The sequence below is a fragment of the Dunckerocampus dactyliophorus genome, chromosome 12, assembly GCF_027744805.1.
Source record: "Dunckerocampus dactyliophorus isolate RoL2022-P2 chromosome 12, RoL_Ddac_1.1, whole genome shotgun sequence".
Classification (NCBI taxonomy): domain Eukaryota; kingdom Metazoa; phylum Chordata; class Actinopteri; order Syngnathiformes; family Syngnathidae; genus Dunckerocampus; species Dunckerocampus dactyliophorus.
Window position 1 is genome coordinate 29,527,540 of NC_072830.1, and position 15,449 is coordinate 29,542,988.

The following is a 15,449-nucleotide window of genomic DNA, read 5'->3' on the forward strand; positions in this document are numbered from 1 at the left end:
GCACTCCAAATTCAAGAGCGGAAGCTACTTTCTCCCACTTTGAGTTCTGGACCCAGGCGGTATCGCAACTGCAGTACAAATCCTGCATGTATCAGAGCGGTGGTACACAAGAAGCCGTGTTGTCTGAAAAGGTGCTTTTGTGATCGTTTCCCTTTGTTCTGTGTTGTGGCTTCCTAACAGTGGCCGGTTCTGAGCCTGCGCTAGTATCGCTCTGCATGACACCAGCGAACAGAGCCAGTATTTAGCCTCACACACACGCCCTCAATCCCCCCCACCCCCACCCCCACCCCCCGTGCGGCCTCCCTCAACAATAGCATGCTGGACAATGCTTGGAATTGAGGTCCATGATAGCATCCTGTTGTCAGCCAGCGTCAAACTCTTCACAGGAACAATCTCTCACTCATCGTGCGTGTACAGTAAAAGCTCTGGCACTGACCCCTCTGACACGAACCCGCTTCCTGATCCAATACAGTACCAGGTGGCATGATGTACTGTACAGTACTGGCACTGTTTGTAAGTCAATCATTCACGGGATTCTTGAGGCCTGGAAAGACTGACAGTAGACGTTATGGATCCACGAGGAAATGACTTGGTTGCTGCAGTTCAACTGCAGAAGAAAAAGACAAACACACTTAAATAAAATGCAATGCAATATGAATAAAATATAAATGGAACGAATGAAGCCCTGTAGCGTTCACTGTGGGAACGGAACTGGAGGAGTCTGTTGGAGAATGAGCTCCGCTGCCCCTCTACTGTCCGATGGGGTGGGTGGGTGGGGTTGTCCAGTGTCCCCCTGTCTGGCACTGTTCCAAACACCTACAACTTGTTTGGCTCTCCGGTCAGCTTGTTCATCCATTTTGCTGGCGCTGCTCCCCACAAATGATAAATGATGATATATGGTCTTGACCTTGCTGATAGACTTTCAACGTCCACGTTCCTTCCTCGCAGAAATGCTTTCCTATCAGCCTCCAAGCGCTTTGCGGAGAAGGACCTGGAGGTGTCTTTGGCGGGACGAGCCTTCATGATAACTGGAGCCAACAGTGGCATCGGGAAGGCCACGGCCATGGCTGTTGCTAAGAGAGGTACCGGCCTTTCACATCTTTTTTTTACAGGGTGTATACAATATACACAAATAATTCATAATTCTAAATATTTCTGTTATTTATTTCCCTTCCAGTGGACCCCTGCTATTTAATGGCAAAACAACACGAGTCATTGATACGCCCATAAAAATAACTATTTCACATCCAATTTTTTTAAATAACAAGGTTTTGTTACAAACATGAATTTGTGGAATTGAATATGGTTATGAAAATAGCTCTTAAAGCATTAAAAAGGATGCAACCAAAGTATTGCTGAATGTACTTTTTTATTCGACAGCATGACCAACAATATTGTTTGGCTTTTGGAACAAACCTCTGTGAGTCCGGTCCCTAATCCAATAAAGGATCCAATAAAAGTCCATTAAATAAAAGATAAAATTGGAAAAAATGGCCATGCAAAATACTTTTAGGGTAGGACTAATCAAACTCTCTTCAACGCAATAGTAATTTATTGACAGCCCCTAGTCTAAACAATCAGCTGTTACACCAGCACTTCCCGTGTGAGCTCCCCGCACCATGACACAACAGTCCGGGCACAGTGAGGGGGAACTACCGCTGTGGCTACGAAGTTGAACATCCAACGTGAAAATGACCGCGGACGTGTCTGCATGGCGGTGTTGCTTGTTCTTCCTGTTGCAGGTGGCGGGAGTCGAGTGGCACCCACCATATCGGAGTGTGGCCCAGAGTTACCAACGTTATACGGCAACTGGATCGGCCCGATCTCGTGGCGGAAGCCGATATTATCCGATTTTGAAAATACAGCAGATTGGCAGACGATCCCGATCCTGAAGATCAGATCGGGACGTCCCTACGACTAATGAACGCTAATGATGCAAATTTGATGTGGAGATCCATTGTGTGTGTGTGTGTGTGTGTGTGTGTGTGTGTGTGTGTGTTTATGTGTCAATATTTTAAAAACCTTTGGAACACAAGGAGAACAAAATTAAAATTACTGTAAAAATATGTTGAAATATTACATTTTTATATTATTGTAAAAATATTTGTTATATATAAAACTGTTTAGTTATTTAAATATATTTATATTAAGTACAACTATATATTAAATTACAGCATACATATAAAAATACAATAATATAAATAATATAATTTTACAATAGTGTAAAAGTAAAACAATGAAAAATAAAGCTTAAAAATGTAAAGACCAAATTAATAACCAAATTACAATATATATACACATTTTTTTTTTATAATATTAAAATAAGTGTCCTTTTGACATGCATCAATTCAAGGCTTTCGCGGGCCACATAAAATGATATGGCGGGCCAAATCCGGCCCCCGGCCCTTGTGTTTTTTGACACCTGTGGTCTAGATAGAGCCAATCCAAGCACCGTGATTGTGGTTATAGTTTGTGGAGGTGTGGACCTGCAAAGTCTCATGCTGAGAGATGCTCCTCGTATTTTGGTTAACTTATTTTGTGGAGTGGAACCCGTTTACATCAACAACCCCACCAAGTGGAGTAGGTGTTTTTCGTATTACTAATAAGTACCCCCCCAACGTGGTTGGACGCTTCTGTCGACATAACACTAGAGACCCAAAGGGTCGTTTGTATGAAAAATTGTGGACTTCCTCCACCATCGTTGACATGTTTTGCAAAAGCAGACTTGCGGTGAAGCAAGGGGGGGGGGGGAGCAATAAAAGGAGCTGCCCCTTTACATCAAGCACCCAATTCAATTTTGTACAAGTGGAAGAAAATCATGAGGCAATGGCTGCCAGTGGCGAGTCTCGCTTATGTCGACAACCGCTTACGTTGTGATGTGGACTTGAACGTGCTGTGTGTTGCACTGAACATCTTCAAGTACCATGTGATCCCCATATCACCTACGATGATTGCCACAGGTGGGACAGTCCACATGGTGTGTCGGAACAAGGACAAGGCTGAAGAGGCGAGGGCTGATCTTGTCAAGGAGACGGGAAACAAAGTACAGCGGGACTCTTTTCTCTCCTGATGTTTCACATCCAACAAAAGGTTGGATACAGGAAGTCTTCATGTGTGATCTAAATGTCATCACAGGAGATCTACGTCCACATCCTGGACATGTCTGAGACCAAGAAGGTGTGGGAGTTTGCCGACGCCTTCAAGAGGAAGTACAAGACTCTAAATGTCCTGGTGAGGAAACGACGCTTAGCATCTCCGCGTCACTGTCGCGTCAATCGTAATGTCATCTTAACGTCACATCTGTCTTGAATGTTGTCCTAATGCGTGCAGATCAACAACGCAGGGTCGATCATGAGTCAGAGGGATGTGAACACGGAGGGTCTGGAAAAGAGCTTTGCCACCAACGTCCTCGGTGAGTAGCACGCCAGTGTGAGGAGACCTCTAACGGGACAGCGTAATTGGACATCTTGGTCTGTCTTCCAGGGGTTTACATTCTCACCAAGAGTCTCATTCCTTTGCTGGAAAAGAGCGCAGATCCCAGAGTGGTAAGTCGGAGACACTGACGCGGAATGGACTCACATTCAGTAGCACAGAGGAGACCAGTCCAATGGCATGAACAGGAATCAGAGGGCAAACCTCAGCCAAGGCCAAATAGTCAGAATTTGGATCCGCATCCGAACTTACACCTTCCCTAAATACTAGGGCTGGGCGATATGGACTATAAGCCATATCCATAGTCATATATTTAGGTATCGTTTACCGTCGATATACTATAAATATTCCAATATTTTTTTCCACAAAGTGAATTTAGACAAATCCAAATAGGCGTTTGAAGCTGTTTGATGAAAATATAAAACATCTTGTACAAAAATAGCAGCTGAAATAAAATAGTCCATTCTCCTTTTGAAATAAATGTAGAAAAAGTGAAATATAATCTTCAATCCTCATCAGGCTGCACTCACGGCATTCCCTCCGCAGCCCAGTTCCATCTTGTTGGGGAGAGATCTCGCCTTCTCCACGAATACAGATGGTAATCATGGTTTATACTGTCCTTCACTCCCGTTATGCAGCCTCTCCTCTTCCGTATCTCCGCGGGGATGTCCGGTCGCTCGGCGTAGCAAAGGGGTGTGCGGCTCAAAGCTAACAGCTGCTCCTGACAAGAATGAACATCCATAGCTGCACACTCGCTTAAGGGGGCGCCATGGCACAACAAAAAGTATGAATGAAGCACTATTAAACACTAAAAACGCTGCGGAAAACACGGAGCTGCTGTAACGAGCTGCCACTCGAGCGGCGCCATCTTGAAACATGAGACCTCCGCATCAAATCCAGTCTGTATCGATATGAACAACGTGCTTGTTTTTGATATCGTGCTTAAAAGAAATATCGCTAATCGTCCAGCCCTAGTAAATACCAGCATCCTGCATATGACGGATGTCTTGCAATGTCTACTAATACCTGGATCGGCACCTCGCAGGTGAGCTGGAGTCTATCCTTGCTGACTCTGTGGCGTACACGCTGGACTGAATTTGACGTAACGAGCTGCATCACAAACCAACACTCCTTGTACTCAAGGACTCACGCTGCACGCTCCTTAGCATGACGGCGTTCAAGGCCACCAGCAAGCAGCCAGGGCAGCGGAGCCAACTCGCCCTGACTGGCTATCATTCATCAGCTCACCTGAGGAGCGACTGCAATAATTAACTGACTTTTCTTTTCACTTGTCGTTATGACGTGCATGAATTCATTGTATTTTTAGATTTTAAAAAAAATGATTTTTAGTCTTTTTAGTGGTTTCTATGAAGGTCAACTGCCACCTTGACTTGGAACGAAGAAAACAACCCTAAATGCTTTGACCGGCTGGTGGTGCGTGTTTCTATGATACACTGTTGCCCTGAAATATTCAGTCATTTTCCAACATAGATGTGTAGAAATGAGGATCTCGGATCAGGTCCACTTAGTCCACCAGCACCAACGGCTTCATTCCTGTGTGTGCAGGTTACGGTGTCATCAGGGGGGATGTTGGTGCAGAAGCTCAGGATAGGAAACCTGCAGTCAGAGAGAGGTCGCTATGACGGCACCATGGTCTACGCCCAACACAAGGTACCAATGCTGTTTGCCCATCAGACACACCAAAGCTGGAATTCCTTTTGGTAAAATATGGAGAAGGTCGTGTTAGTCTGGTTATTGATAGCTAAAAAGAGCAAGGGACCAACAAACAGTTGCATTACGTAACAGCAGGAGCCGAGAGAGGATCCCTGCATACTCGCAATTCAGCATTTGCACATTTCTTATGAAAAAATAATGACTTCATTGATGGGAAAACATGCTCAGCGTCATCTCATTCATCCTAAGCCGGTAACAATACATAAAGATGTGAAAATAAAGCATAAAATGTTGAATATGATAGCGACATACAAGTACGTGATGATGTGACGTACGTGTGAGATGGCGGCCGCACGACAGGCAGCGTGATACTTAATATACTGTAGGTAATGTAGGGATTCAGGACTTGACAGCACGTTGGCAGGACTGATAAAGACTGGACTGAAATCGTGCATAACCTGGGTCGGATGCTGCGGATGATTCGTGAATCCCAACTTATGGTCTAAAACACAACCGTATGACAGCAGTCAGCGGACAGAGATGAAGTGGTGAACAGACGTGTCGAGCTGCACATGGAGATGACTTCTACGTCAGCGGTCAGATGCCTGCATCTACAACACATCCTGAGCGCCACTACACAAATGAGTGGATTCCACCTTTCCGTTTGTGAAGTATTACTTTTGATTGGAAAATGTGCCCTTTGCTGAAACCTTGTGAATACGTCGCCTTGACTTGGGCTACGTTGTCTTCTGCGTCGCCATTTTCCTTTCTTGTATGCCTGGAATGTTTGATAGCAAACGCTAACTGGACGTAACACATGAAGCGTGCGTCTAATGAACACTACTTGGCTATTAGGACTCACATATCACGGGCACTCAAATCACGTGTAATGATCTTTATTGCCATATCGAATTGAATTCTTGAATATCAACTTCTTTGATTACCTGCAAACGTTGAAACTGAATGTGAAATACTAATCGTTGGTATTTAGTATCGTAGTTTCAAAGTTAGATGTTAAATATGTTTTATAGTCAGAGGTTGATGATGTCGACTTGTATCTATAAATAGAGTAAACATATACGTTTTCCATGTTTATATTAGCAGGTAGATACTTGCTACTTGGTCATTTCCAAAGTAGCTCACAGGCTGACCAAGTGTGAGCCCCCCTGGTCTAAAAGCTCATTTATGATTAAGATGGGGTGTGAAATGTGTGTGCGTTCCAGAGGCAGCAGGTGGTGATGACGGAGCAGCTTGCAAAGATTCACACAAACGTCCACTTCTCTGTCATGCATCCAGGATGGGTGGACACTCCTGGTATCACACGCACACGCACACACGCACACACACACACACACACACACACACAACAAGTCATATTTGCTCACCAACCTTACTCAAGGCGCACATTGACTACGATAAGTAAAATATTACTTAGTAAAGGAAACTACACTTGAACAGCAGAAGCATGCAGGCAAATGATAACATCAGACAACATCTGAGTCAATTCAAAGTAACCACAACCTGAGAAACTTGGGCTGCTGCTGAGAAGGCGTTGACTGAGCTGGAAGGTTCTGAAATGAACAGCATCAACAGGAGTAACAAACGTGGAGGAGGGGTGGGAGGGGTCGACAAACACCTGAACTACAAAGTGGAAGACAACGTGTCACTTGCAGTTGATAACATTTGGCAAGAATATCATAGCAATCACTGGACAAGAGTCAAATCAACGTTGGAGCAACCTGGGGCGTCCGAAACAGCGACATCAGGAATGGGACAACGAAAGCAGATTCCCCTCAATATCTCACACACGGAAACGCCAAAAAGGCCGAGTATGAAGAAGGTGGTTAAACGGCTCAATAACTAAAATCGACCACAGCTTGTCGTAAACACTAAGGAGGGGGGGGAATCAGACCAATACTAAAAAAAAAGAAAAGAAAATTAATTAATTAATTAATTAATTAAGAAAATTGGATCAAAAATCTGTCAGACAGAAGCCTCTCGGAGACAGAGAAGGCAGTATTAACCAAGGGTCTCAACTTCTCAGTGACTCCTAAAACGATACCCACAGTAGACTATATCAGAGCAGCTGAATCGGCCATCAGGAACAATAACCTTTCTAGAACAGAGGCAGGGGACCTTCGTCTGAGAATATCGGCCCTTCTCAGTAGTGCTAAACCACCACCGTCCAATATCACGGTAGGTGAGAGGAAAGCATTAGCGGCTCTGCAGAAAGATGAGAGCATCACCATCTTACCAGCTGATAAGGGCAGATGCACAGTGGTTCTCAACACACACACAGTCTAATCAGTGATGCCAACACATATGATCAACTTAAAAGGGACCCATCCAGTAGGTATAAGAAAGAAATCATACACTGTCTCCAAAAGTTAGAGAAGGAAGAACTAATTGACAGACAGATGTATCATAGGTTATACCCTGGGGAGGCTACACCATGTATCTATGGCCTTCCAAAAATTCACAAGGAAGGGTTTCCCCTCAGACCCATTGTCTGTAGCATTGACTCTACCACGTACAATGTAGCTAAATATGTAAAAACAGTCTTATCCCCATTGGTAGGCAACACTGATCATCATATAGAGAACACAAAAGGGTTTGTGGCGAGTATCAAAGACCTCAGATTGGAGCCAGAGGAAACTTTGGTGTCTTATCATGTGACTTCACTTTTCACATCTGCCCCCACCTCAGCAGCAGTCTCGGTGGTGAGGAAGAGACTGCTCGAGGACTCAACTCTGCATAGGAGAACAAAACTTAGTGCTGACCACATCTGCCAATTATTGGAAATTTGCCTTAACACCACATATTTTCAGTTTAGAGGGAAATTTTACAGACAAATTCATGGTTGAGCTATGGGCTCACCAGTCTCACCCATAGTGGCGAATCTGTACATGGAAGAGATGGAGAAACAGGCTCTCACTTCCTTCTCAGGGACAAAACCAAGGCACTGGTTTAGATACGTGGATGACACCTTTGTCATAATCAAAAAACAGGAAATTCAGTCTTTCACAGATCATATCAATGCGGTGGACACCAATATCAAATTTACTCGCGAGGACGCTAAAGAGAACCAACTAGCCTTCTTAGACTGCAAGGTAATTATAGGAAAGGACAGACAGCTACTTCCAGAGGTCTTTAGAAAGGCCACACACACTGACCAATACCTGCTTTTTGAATCAAACCATCCACTACAACATAAACTAGGGGTTATTAGGACCCTCCAACATAGAGCGGAACAAATACCAACTAGTGCTGAGGGAAGGAAAAAGGAGACACAACATGTCCAGAGAGCGCTCTCAACCTGTGGGTACCCACGGTGGGCTTTTAACAAATGTCAAAAGAAGAGAGTAGGGAAAGAAACCCAAAAGCCCACAGAAGAAAAAAGGAGAGGAGTGGTAGTCCCTTATGTAGCGGGGGTCTCCGAAAAACTCCAGAGGATCTTATGGCAACACAAAATTCCTACCTATTTCAAACCAGTAAATACCCTGAGACAAAAATGAGTGCATCCTAAAGACAAGGCTCCAAACCAGAAACAGAGCAATGTGGTCTATTCCATCCACTGTAAAGATGAGGAATGCAAAGAGCACTACATTGGGGAAACCAAGCAAATGTTCCAAAAAAGGCTTTATCAACATCGCAGGGACAATTCTAGTGGTCCTCAATCAGCAGTACATCTACACCTTAAAGCAACCAATCACTCTTTTCAGGACAGCGAGGTAAAGATTTTGGCCAAAGAAAACAGATGGTTTGAAAGAGGAGTAAAGGAAGCTATTTTTGTCAAACAACAGAACCCATCATTGAATCGGAATGGTGGTTTGAGGTTTAATTTGGACCCTGTGTTCAGCAGGTTACTGAGACCAAAACCCACAGCTCTTAGTCTTGCAAATGAGGTGGAGCCAGGGCCGAGCCAGAACAATAGATGCTAACGAGCCAGTATCAGAGTCGTTCATACCCAACTACAGGGAGCTACACTTCCCTTTTATCGGAGGTGCTAATGGCAGGAGAGGATTAGACCACAACTCCGCCCAGGCTTAGTGTAAGGAACCAATAGGAGGAGGGTGTTGGCACACCAATGCAGCCCACTCTTACTGTATTTAAGGCCTAGGCTACCAGCACTTATTACAAGTAGTTTGCTGACGAAGCTCTTCGGATGAGGAGCGAAACGTCCGACACCTTCTTCACAGAAGTACAGATGACGTCTCAAGAAGCCTTTCCCTCGAATACTTACTTTGTAAATATTGGACCAAACCTGGAAGAAAAGATCCCAGATTTCTTGTGAGTGGAGGAAGGGACTGAAATACCAGACAGGAATCCCAACTCCATGTTCCTCATTGATGTGGCAAAATAGGAAAGCATTGATATTGTCAACAAATGTAAAGCAAGAACCTCAACCAACTGCAATGGAATTGAAATGGAAAGGATGAAAAGGTAAGGAAGTGGTTTCATTCATCTGGAACATGCACACAAATGACACCGGAGCACATCACATAACAACTCCCATGTCCAAAAAGGAGTAGGAAGAAGCAGAGCTTATTTAATCCTCCCCCCCACCCGGTTTACGTCATTTGCAACACATTTGTTCAATGTACAAGCGACTTCATGATGGTCATAAACCGATCATAGCTGATGAAATACAGTAGCTGACAAGTTGACAAAAGTTGAAAAGGGTCATTAATGCGATGGCAGAAGCTTCTCAACTTCTCATTTCAGACCCGTACATTTCCATCACTAAAGCAGTGCCAGTTGTCAGAAATGGAGACAAACATCATTTCACAAACTACCGACCAGTTTCTTTGACCACAAGTCATTGAATGATCCAACATGTTGGACAAATTCAAAAAGGATGAACGAACAAAGAAGCAAACAGGAAGCAAGAGGTGAAGCTAGGAGAATATACATCTGCAAGCTTAAATATATTGTGTGGCGTACCCCAGGGGTCAATACTGGGACCAAACTGTTCAACCTATATATTAATGACATCTGTAAAGACCTAAAGCTAGTATTATCTGCAGAGAGAACGCACACAAGAGATAATAAAAAAGTTACAGATGAATTGAATATACTAAAAAGATGGTTTGATAAAAGCAGACTATGGCTGAACCTGCGTAAAACTACAATAACACATCATTTGGTCATCGCAGAGAGGACGCTTATGCGCGTTGATGCCGTGGACATTGACAGGGTGAACAAAAATACATTTCTAGGGGTCATAATAAATGATAAAAGGAAAACCTCACATTAAAAATATACAACATAAGGTGGCATGAATACCTCAATACTGAATCAAGAAAAATGAGTTCTGGCCCAAATATGTAAATTATTGTGTGGATATATGGGACAAAAGCATAAAAGTACACTTCACACGCTAACAGTGCTAAATTTAGGATAAGCCATAATGCTTCTTATAGAGAAAATGCTAACCCTTCATTCCTAAAATCACAATTATTCAAATGTGCTGAACTGGTGAATGTTCAAAACAGCTAAAATTATGCATGAAGCAAACAATCACCTGCTACCCAAAAACGTAATACACTAGGTCCCCAACTTATGAACACCCGACTAGCGAACATCTGCGGATACGAACACAAGCCGACTGGTCTATATCTTATTTTATTTTGCCTTGTAGTCGCTCAATCAGTATTTCTACTGCTACTGTACATGCTTGACCAGTAGAGGGCACTGTGACACTGCTAATGGGACCAACAGAGGAAGAGTTAGACGCTGGGGAGATACAGTGTAAAGCTAAATGGAAAGCTAAATGATACAACCCGGACAGAGCGTGTGATTAAAGTTGATGAAGAGTTAATAGGCCTGCTTAATTCTACACCACCCACAGAACACTACCTCTTTTAGAAGAGTCTAACCACCACCACCATTTGTCCTTTTTTTCAATAACTCCTCCTCCTCCACAACGACGTATGCTCGACCACTCCTCTTCAAAGGTAAATAACATTTATCATTACGTATTATTATATCACTTTTATTATTGTTTTTTTCATGAATTATCCTGGTTTAATATTACTACTGCATCCAAACTCATATTTACATACATACACATATACTGTATATGTATACACGTACATGTAGTACCTATATCATTGGTGATATTACCTTTTCCCCTACTTAAGAACAATTCGACATAAGAACGGTCGTCTGGAACCAATTGTGTTCGTAAGTTGGGGACTTAGCGTACAACTCTTCCCAACAAGAGAGGGGAAATATGACCTTAGGGAAAAATGAAAGCTTGTATGCAAGAACACGGCTAAAAGCGTTTAGCATATCAGTATGTGGGATCAAATTATGGACCGGATTGCACAAACAAGTCAAACAATACACTAAAAGGAGCCATTTCAATGTTGATGTTTACAAAGTACAAGAAGAGTCTGCCATGTCGAACCCACGCTTGCTAACTATTAACTCTTCCTCTGTTTGCCAGCATGCCGTCTGTACTCACTCATCATCCAGCTACGTTTCTGTCAGCTATTAACCCTTTCAGTTATTATATCGTATATTTATCATGACCGTTATATCATTTATTTACAGTGATTATCCACCTTGACTCCCCCTGTACCACATGGTTATACTGCCTTATCATTTTCTTAAGGATTAAAATTGGCAAAGAGTGCATTTGGAATACAGGAAGTCAACTAACGTATTGTCACTGATGTGAAACAGAGAGAGTGTAGGATGAAATAAGCTTTGCTTCTTCCTGCTCCTTTTTGGACGTGTGGAACTGTGAATTGTTCCAATGGAACTCGTACGCACGTTCCAAATAAATTAGCATTACAATTGCGAGGGGAGGGACAGACACGTGATGGGCACAGGCTCTGACGTCTCGTCGTCCACACAAAAGGACACTGTGTCAGTTAATGTGATAGCATCATCTGCTGGCATCTGAGGAAGGCCAAGGACATCACATGACCACACGAGGAGAGCTTCTAATAGCACGTCTGCTTCACGATAAGGAATTGTTTTAGAAGTGAAAAGATAACACATTTTTCCTAACAGACGGCATATTTACATTTGTACATCTTTGTCCCCTTCCCTCTCTATACGTGTGTGTGTGTGTGTGTGTGTGTGTGCGTGTGCGTGTGCGCGTGCGACAGCTGTGGCGAATGCCATGCCTGACTTCCATCGCTCGATGAAGGACAGCCTGCGAACCCCGGAGCAGGGCGCTGACACCGTAGTGTGGCTGGCTGTGTCCGAGGCTGCCACCGCCAACCCCAGCGGACGTTTTTATCAGGGTAACGCTCGTTCATCGTTTGATTAAAATGATCACAGACAGTTTTTTTCTGGACGAGAACTTGCCACTTTTTAACTTTGCGATATTTCTTTTTCCAAGTTAAAACTGCCATTTTTCGAAAGATAAAAGGAGCAAGCCTCAAAAGCAGTTTTCGCTCCAGTCTTCATATGATTTGTTTTTGATTAAAAAAAAAAAAAACACCTAAATTTTCCCTCGGCTTTCATCCACTGTCTCGTTTATTATGCAACATTGGGAGTAACAACCTAGTTTGCCCTTTATTACATCCTTCCACGAAATCGAGTGCTCAAACAGAGCATGACGGCTAAATAACCCACCATGGGGCCCAAGAACCAGCCACACTAAAGAATTCAAGAACTTGTCACAAAATACAAAGACTGTGTCCGCTCCTGTCCTCCCCCTGAGAATGTGTAAGCGGAATAAGGAGAACGGATGATAAAAGATTTTTAAACCTTCTGAAGCTTATTTTGCACTCAACAGGAAGTCACTGTGTGCATGTTTTCATTTTGATTATGTTGCGGTTGCTGTTCCACGTTGTTTAGCGATAATAATGAAGTTCATGCAGCAAAGCATGTCGACATAAACGGACCCATTTTTCATAATATTATCTCAATTTTTACATCAACATACAATAATACTTTTAGTAATGCTTTTCATACTTTTGAGTGGCAAGGAGAACCCAGTGGACCAGAACTTGACGAGTTGGTCGACATCCCACTCTACACTCACTCAAGACGCCATACAGAAACTTCCATTTGGAGGAAAAGCAGTGTGTGAATGTCAATCAAATGTTTTTTGTGTGCTCACGCAAAGACCGCAGGATGGCGGCCACTCACCTGCCGTTGGCCTGGACACACAGTTCCCCTCTGGAGGAGCAGAAGCTCATCTCCGCACTGGACGACTTGGCCAAGATGTTCCAGCCGCACTGAAGCAGAAGACACCAGCCCGCTTTCACCAGGCTAACCAATAACACTGAGCAAGGCCGCAGCCAGCGGACAAACAGCTGCGTCCCCACCTGAGAATCATCATGATTGTATCATAGAATAGAATATTGCGTTCCATATCGGCTTGTAACGTCATAAGGATTAAAACTATTACTAAATGAGAGTTTGATGATGTTCTTACAGAGAGCATTGCACACACACACCGTGACTTTTTAAAAAGTAGTCAATCAGATGGGAATCTGATTGGACCAAAGTCACGGCCGCTGTTCACTGGTGCAGGGATCAACCTCCTTGTCGTGTAGCTAACACGTGTAACTAACATCTACTGTGTGTTGTATGTTGCGTTTTTGTCGTGTTGCAGTGTAGCGGGTTGATCTCCAGCAGGAGGTGAAGTGCTCTCTCTACGGCAGGGGTGTCCAAATGGTGGAAAATCAAAGGATGCGGGGTCCATTTTGATGTTTGGAATTGTATAAAAAAAATCAAACTAAAAAAAAAGTGTACTGTAGATATGCGATGAAGTTATACACACAACAGCTGCATCTCAGCTTTGGATGACAGGTGACAAAGCGTATTTCTCTTATTATAACAAGTGCATTTTCATCACTTTTTTAGTTTCTTCTTATTTTTGTTAGTCAATCTGACATGTGCTAAGGATGAACCCATTCTTTTCACTACAAATTAAAACGTTTCTTGTTGCAGTCCACTTGCCTTCATTTTCCAAAAAGGCTAATCCAATGTAGATATGCTACGTTCAATAAAACACAGTAGTGTACCAATATTATTCTTTGTTTCCCATTTTTGCTGTTTTTCTTTTTGTTTAATGGGCCACCAAAAACAATCTATGGGCCGCACCTTGAACATCCCTGCTCCATGGGCTTTAAATGACGTGCATTGATTAATATTATCTGTACTCACTGGGATTTGAGCTTCCAAATGCATTCTCAAATAAAATCATAAAAATTAATGACTGAATGATTTTTTTTCCTCCTACCGTCTTGAAATGACTCACCCAAAACAATAAAAAGCATATTTTAATAATTTATCAAGCTACGACTTCTTCGCCCCTCATGTGAAGTAGTACAGAGCCACCGAGGAAAGGGGAGTATTTGATCTTACGTACGATTGCAGTACTACGATTTCCAGCCTTGCAGTGTAGCCAACTTGGCGATTTTGTCGCGAGATGTGGCAACATTCCAACCCCATCTTGACGACATATTCTCAAAAGGGACTAGCGACTATGTGTGACCTCTGGGGGAAGTTTTCTAGTATGGCGAATTGTTCTGCATTTTGTGTTCTGACTGAGCAGCAGCGGGTGCTGCTGACAGGTCCGCCCCACCCAAAGGCAGTCAAAAGCCATGTGGAGCTCTACACATCCAAAGTGCAGATGAATTGCTGTTACACACATTCACCAGAAGAGTGCACCACTCACAAACCACACACACACACAGTCATGTTCATGTGAGTCATGGAATAAACACAGCATGATCTGTTATTCACTGTTCAACTGAATATACTCAAATTGAATATATTAAAAATAATAGTTATTTTATTTTTGATGAAATGGACCATTTTCAATTTCAAACCAAGAGTCAAGTTTTTTGTCGTTCTAAACGTAACTGAGGTGTTTTTATTCACTTTTTTGTCTCTCCTACGAAATTATTTTTTTCCCCCTACGGCATTTTAGCATATGCAAATGACATGCAGATTGCATGATGACGTCACATAGCGACTTCTTGGACTTGGACTTTTCTTACTGAAAAATTGGCCACGCTGTGTCACGTCACAAACTGAGTCGCCCTCTTGCATCAGCAGGAAATATGTGTGTCACAGACCGGTCCTACCAGAAACAAGTGCTTGGCAAACAGTATGTCGCATATTTCTAACAGCAGGACTATTACCAGATCTCGCAAAAGACACCGTAGAGACACTGGTCAAAAAAGTAATTTTTTAGGCACATTTATAATATTTCTACGAGACTACAGGAATAAATATTAAAATCACAAATGTTCGTGGAGTCACTGTCACGGTAGGCTATGCTAGCGTGTCACAACATTGTGGCAGGTGTCAACGATGTCTTTACGTAAGGGGAAAAAGTAGGACTACTGCTGACCGAAATGCAGATG

At 43.0% G+C, this 15,449-nt stretch overlaps 1 protein-coding gene across 1 annotated transcript in view; it reads left to right on the forward strand.

The window, feature by feature from the left end:
- dhrs12la (dehydrogenase/reductase 12-like a) overlaps window positions 1-14,287 on the forward strand; it is a 16,946-nt gene extending 2,659 nt beyond the window's left edge. Inside the window, exons 2-10 of the mRNA XM_054794628.1 lie at window positions 949-1,082; window positions 2,961-3,043; window positions 3,136-3,231; window positions 3,331-3,412; window positions 3,484-3,545; window positions 4,999-5,103; window positions 6,330-6,420; window positions 12,228-12,365; window positions 13,196-14,287. Of these exons, the coding sequence (XP_054650603.1) occupies window positions 949-1,082; window positions 2,961-3,043; window positions 3,136-3,231; window positions 3,331-3,412; window positions 3,484-3,545; window positions 4,999-5,103; window positions 6,330-6,420; window positions 12,228-12,365; window positions 13,196-13,311 (907 nt within the window). The 3' untranslated portion in view covers window positions 13,312-14,287. The remainder of the gene's footprint in view (window positions 1-948; window positions 1,083-2,960; window positions 3,044-3,135; window positions 3,232-3,330; window positions 3,413-3,483; window positions 3,546-4,998; window positions 5,104-6,329; window positions 6,421-12,227; window positions 12,366-13,195) is intronic.
- Window positions 14,288-15,449: the final 1,162 nt, after the last annotated feature.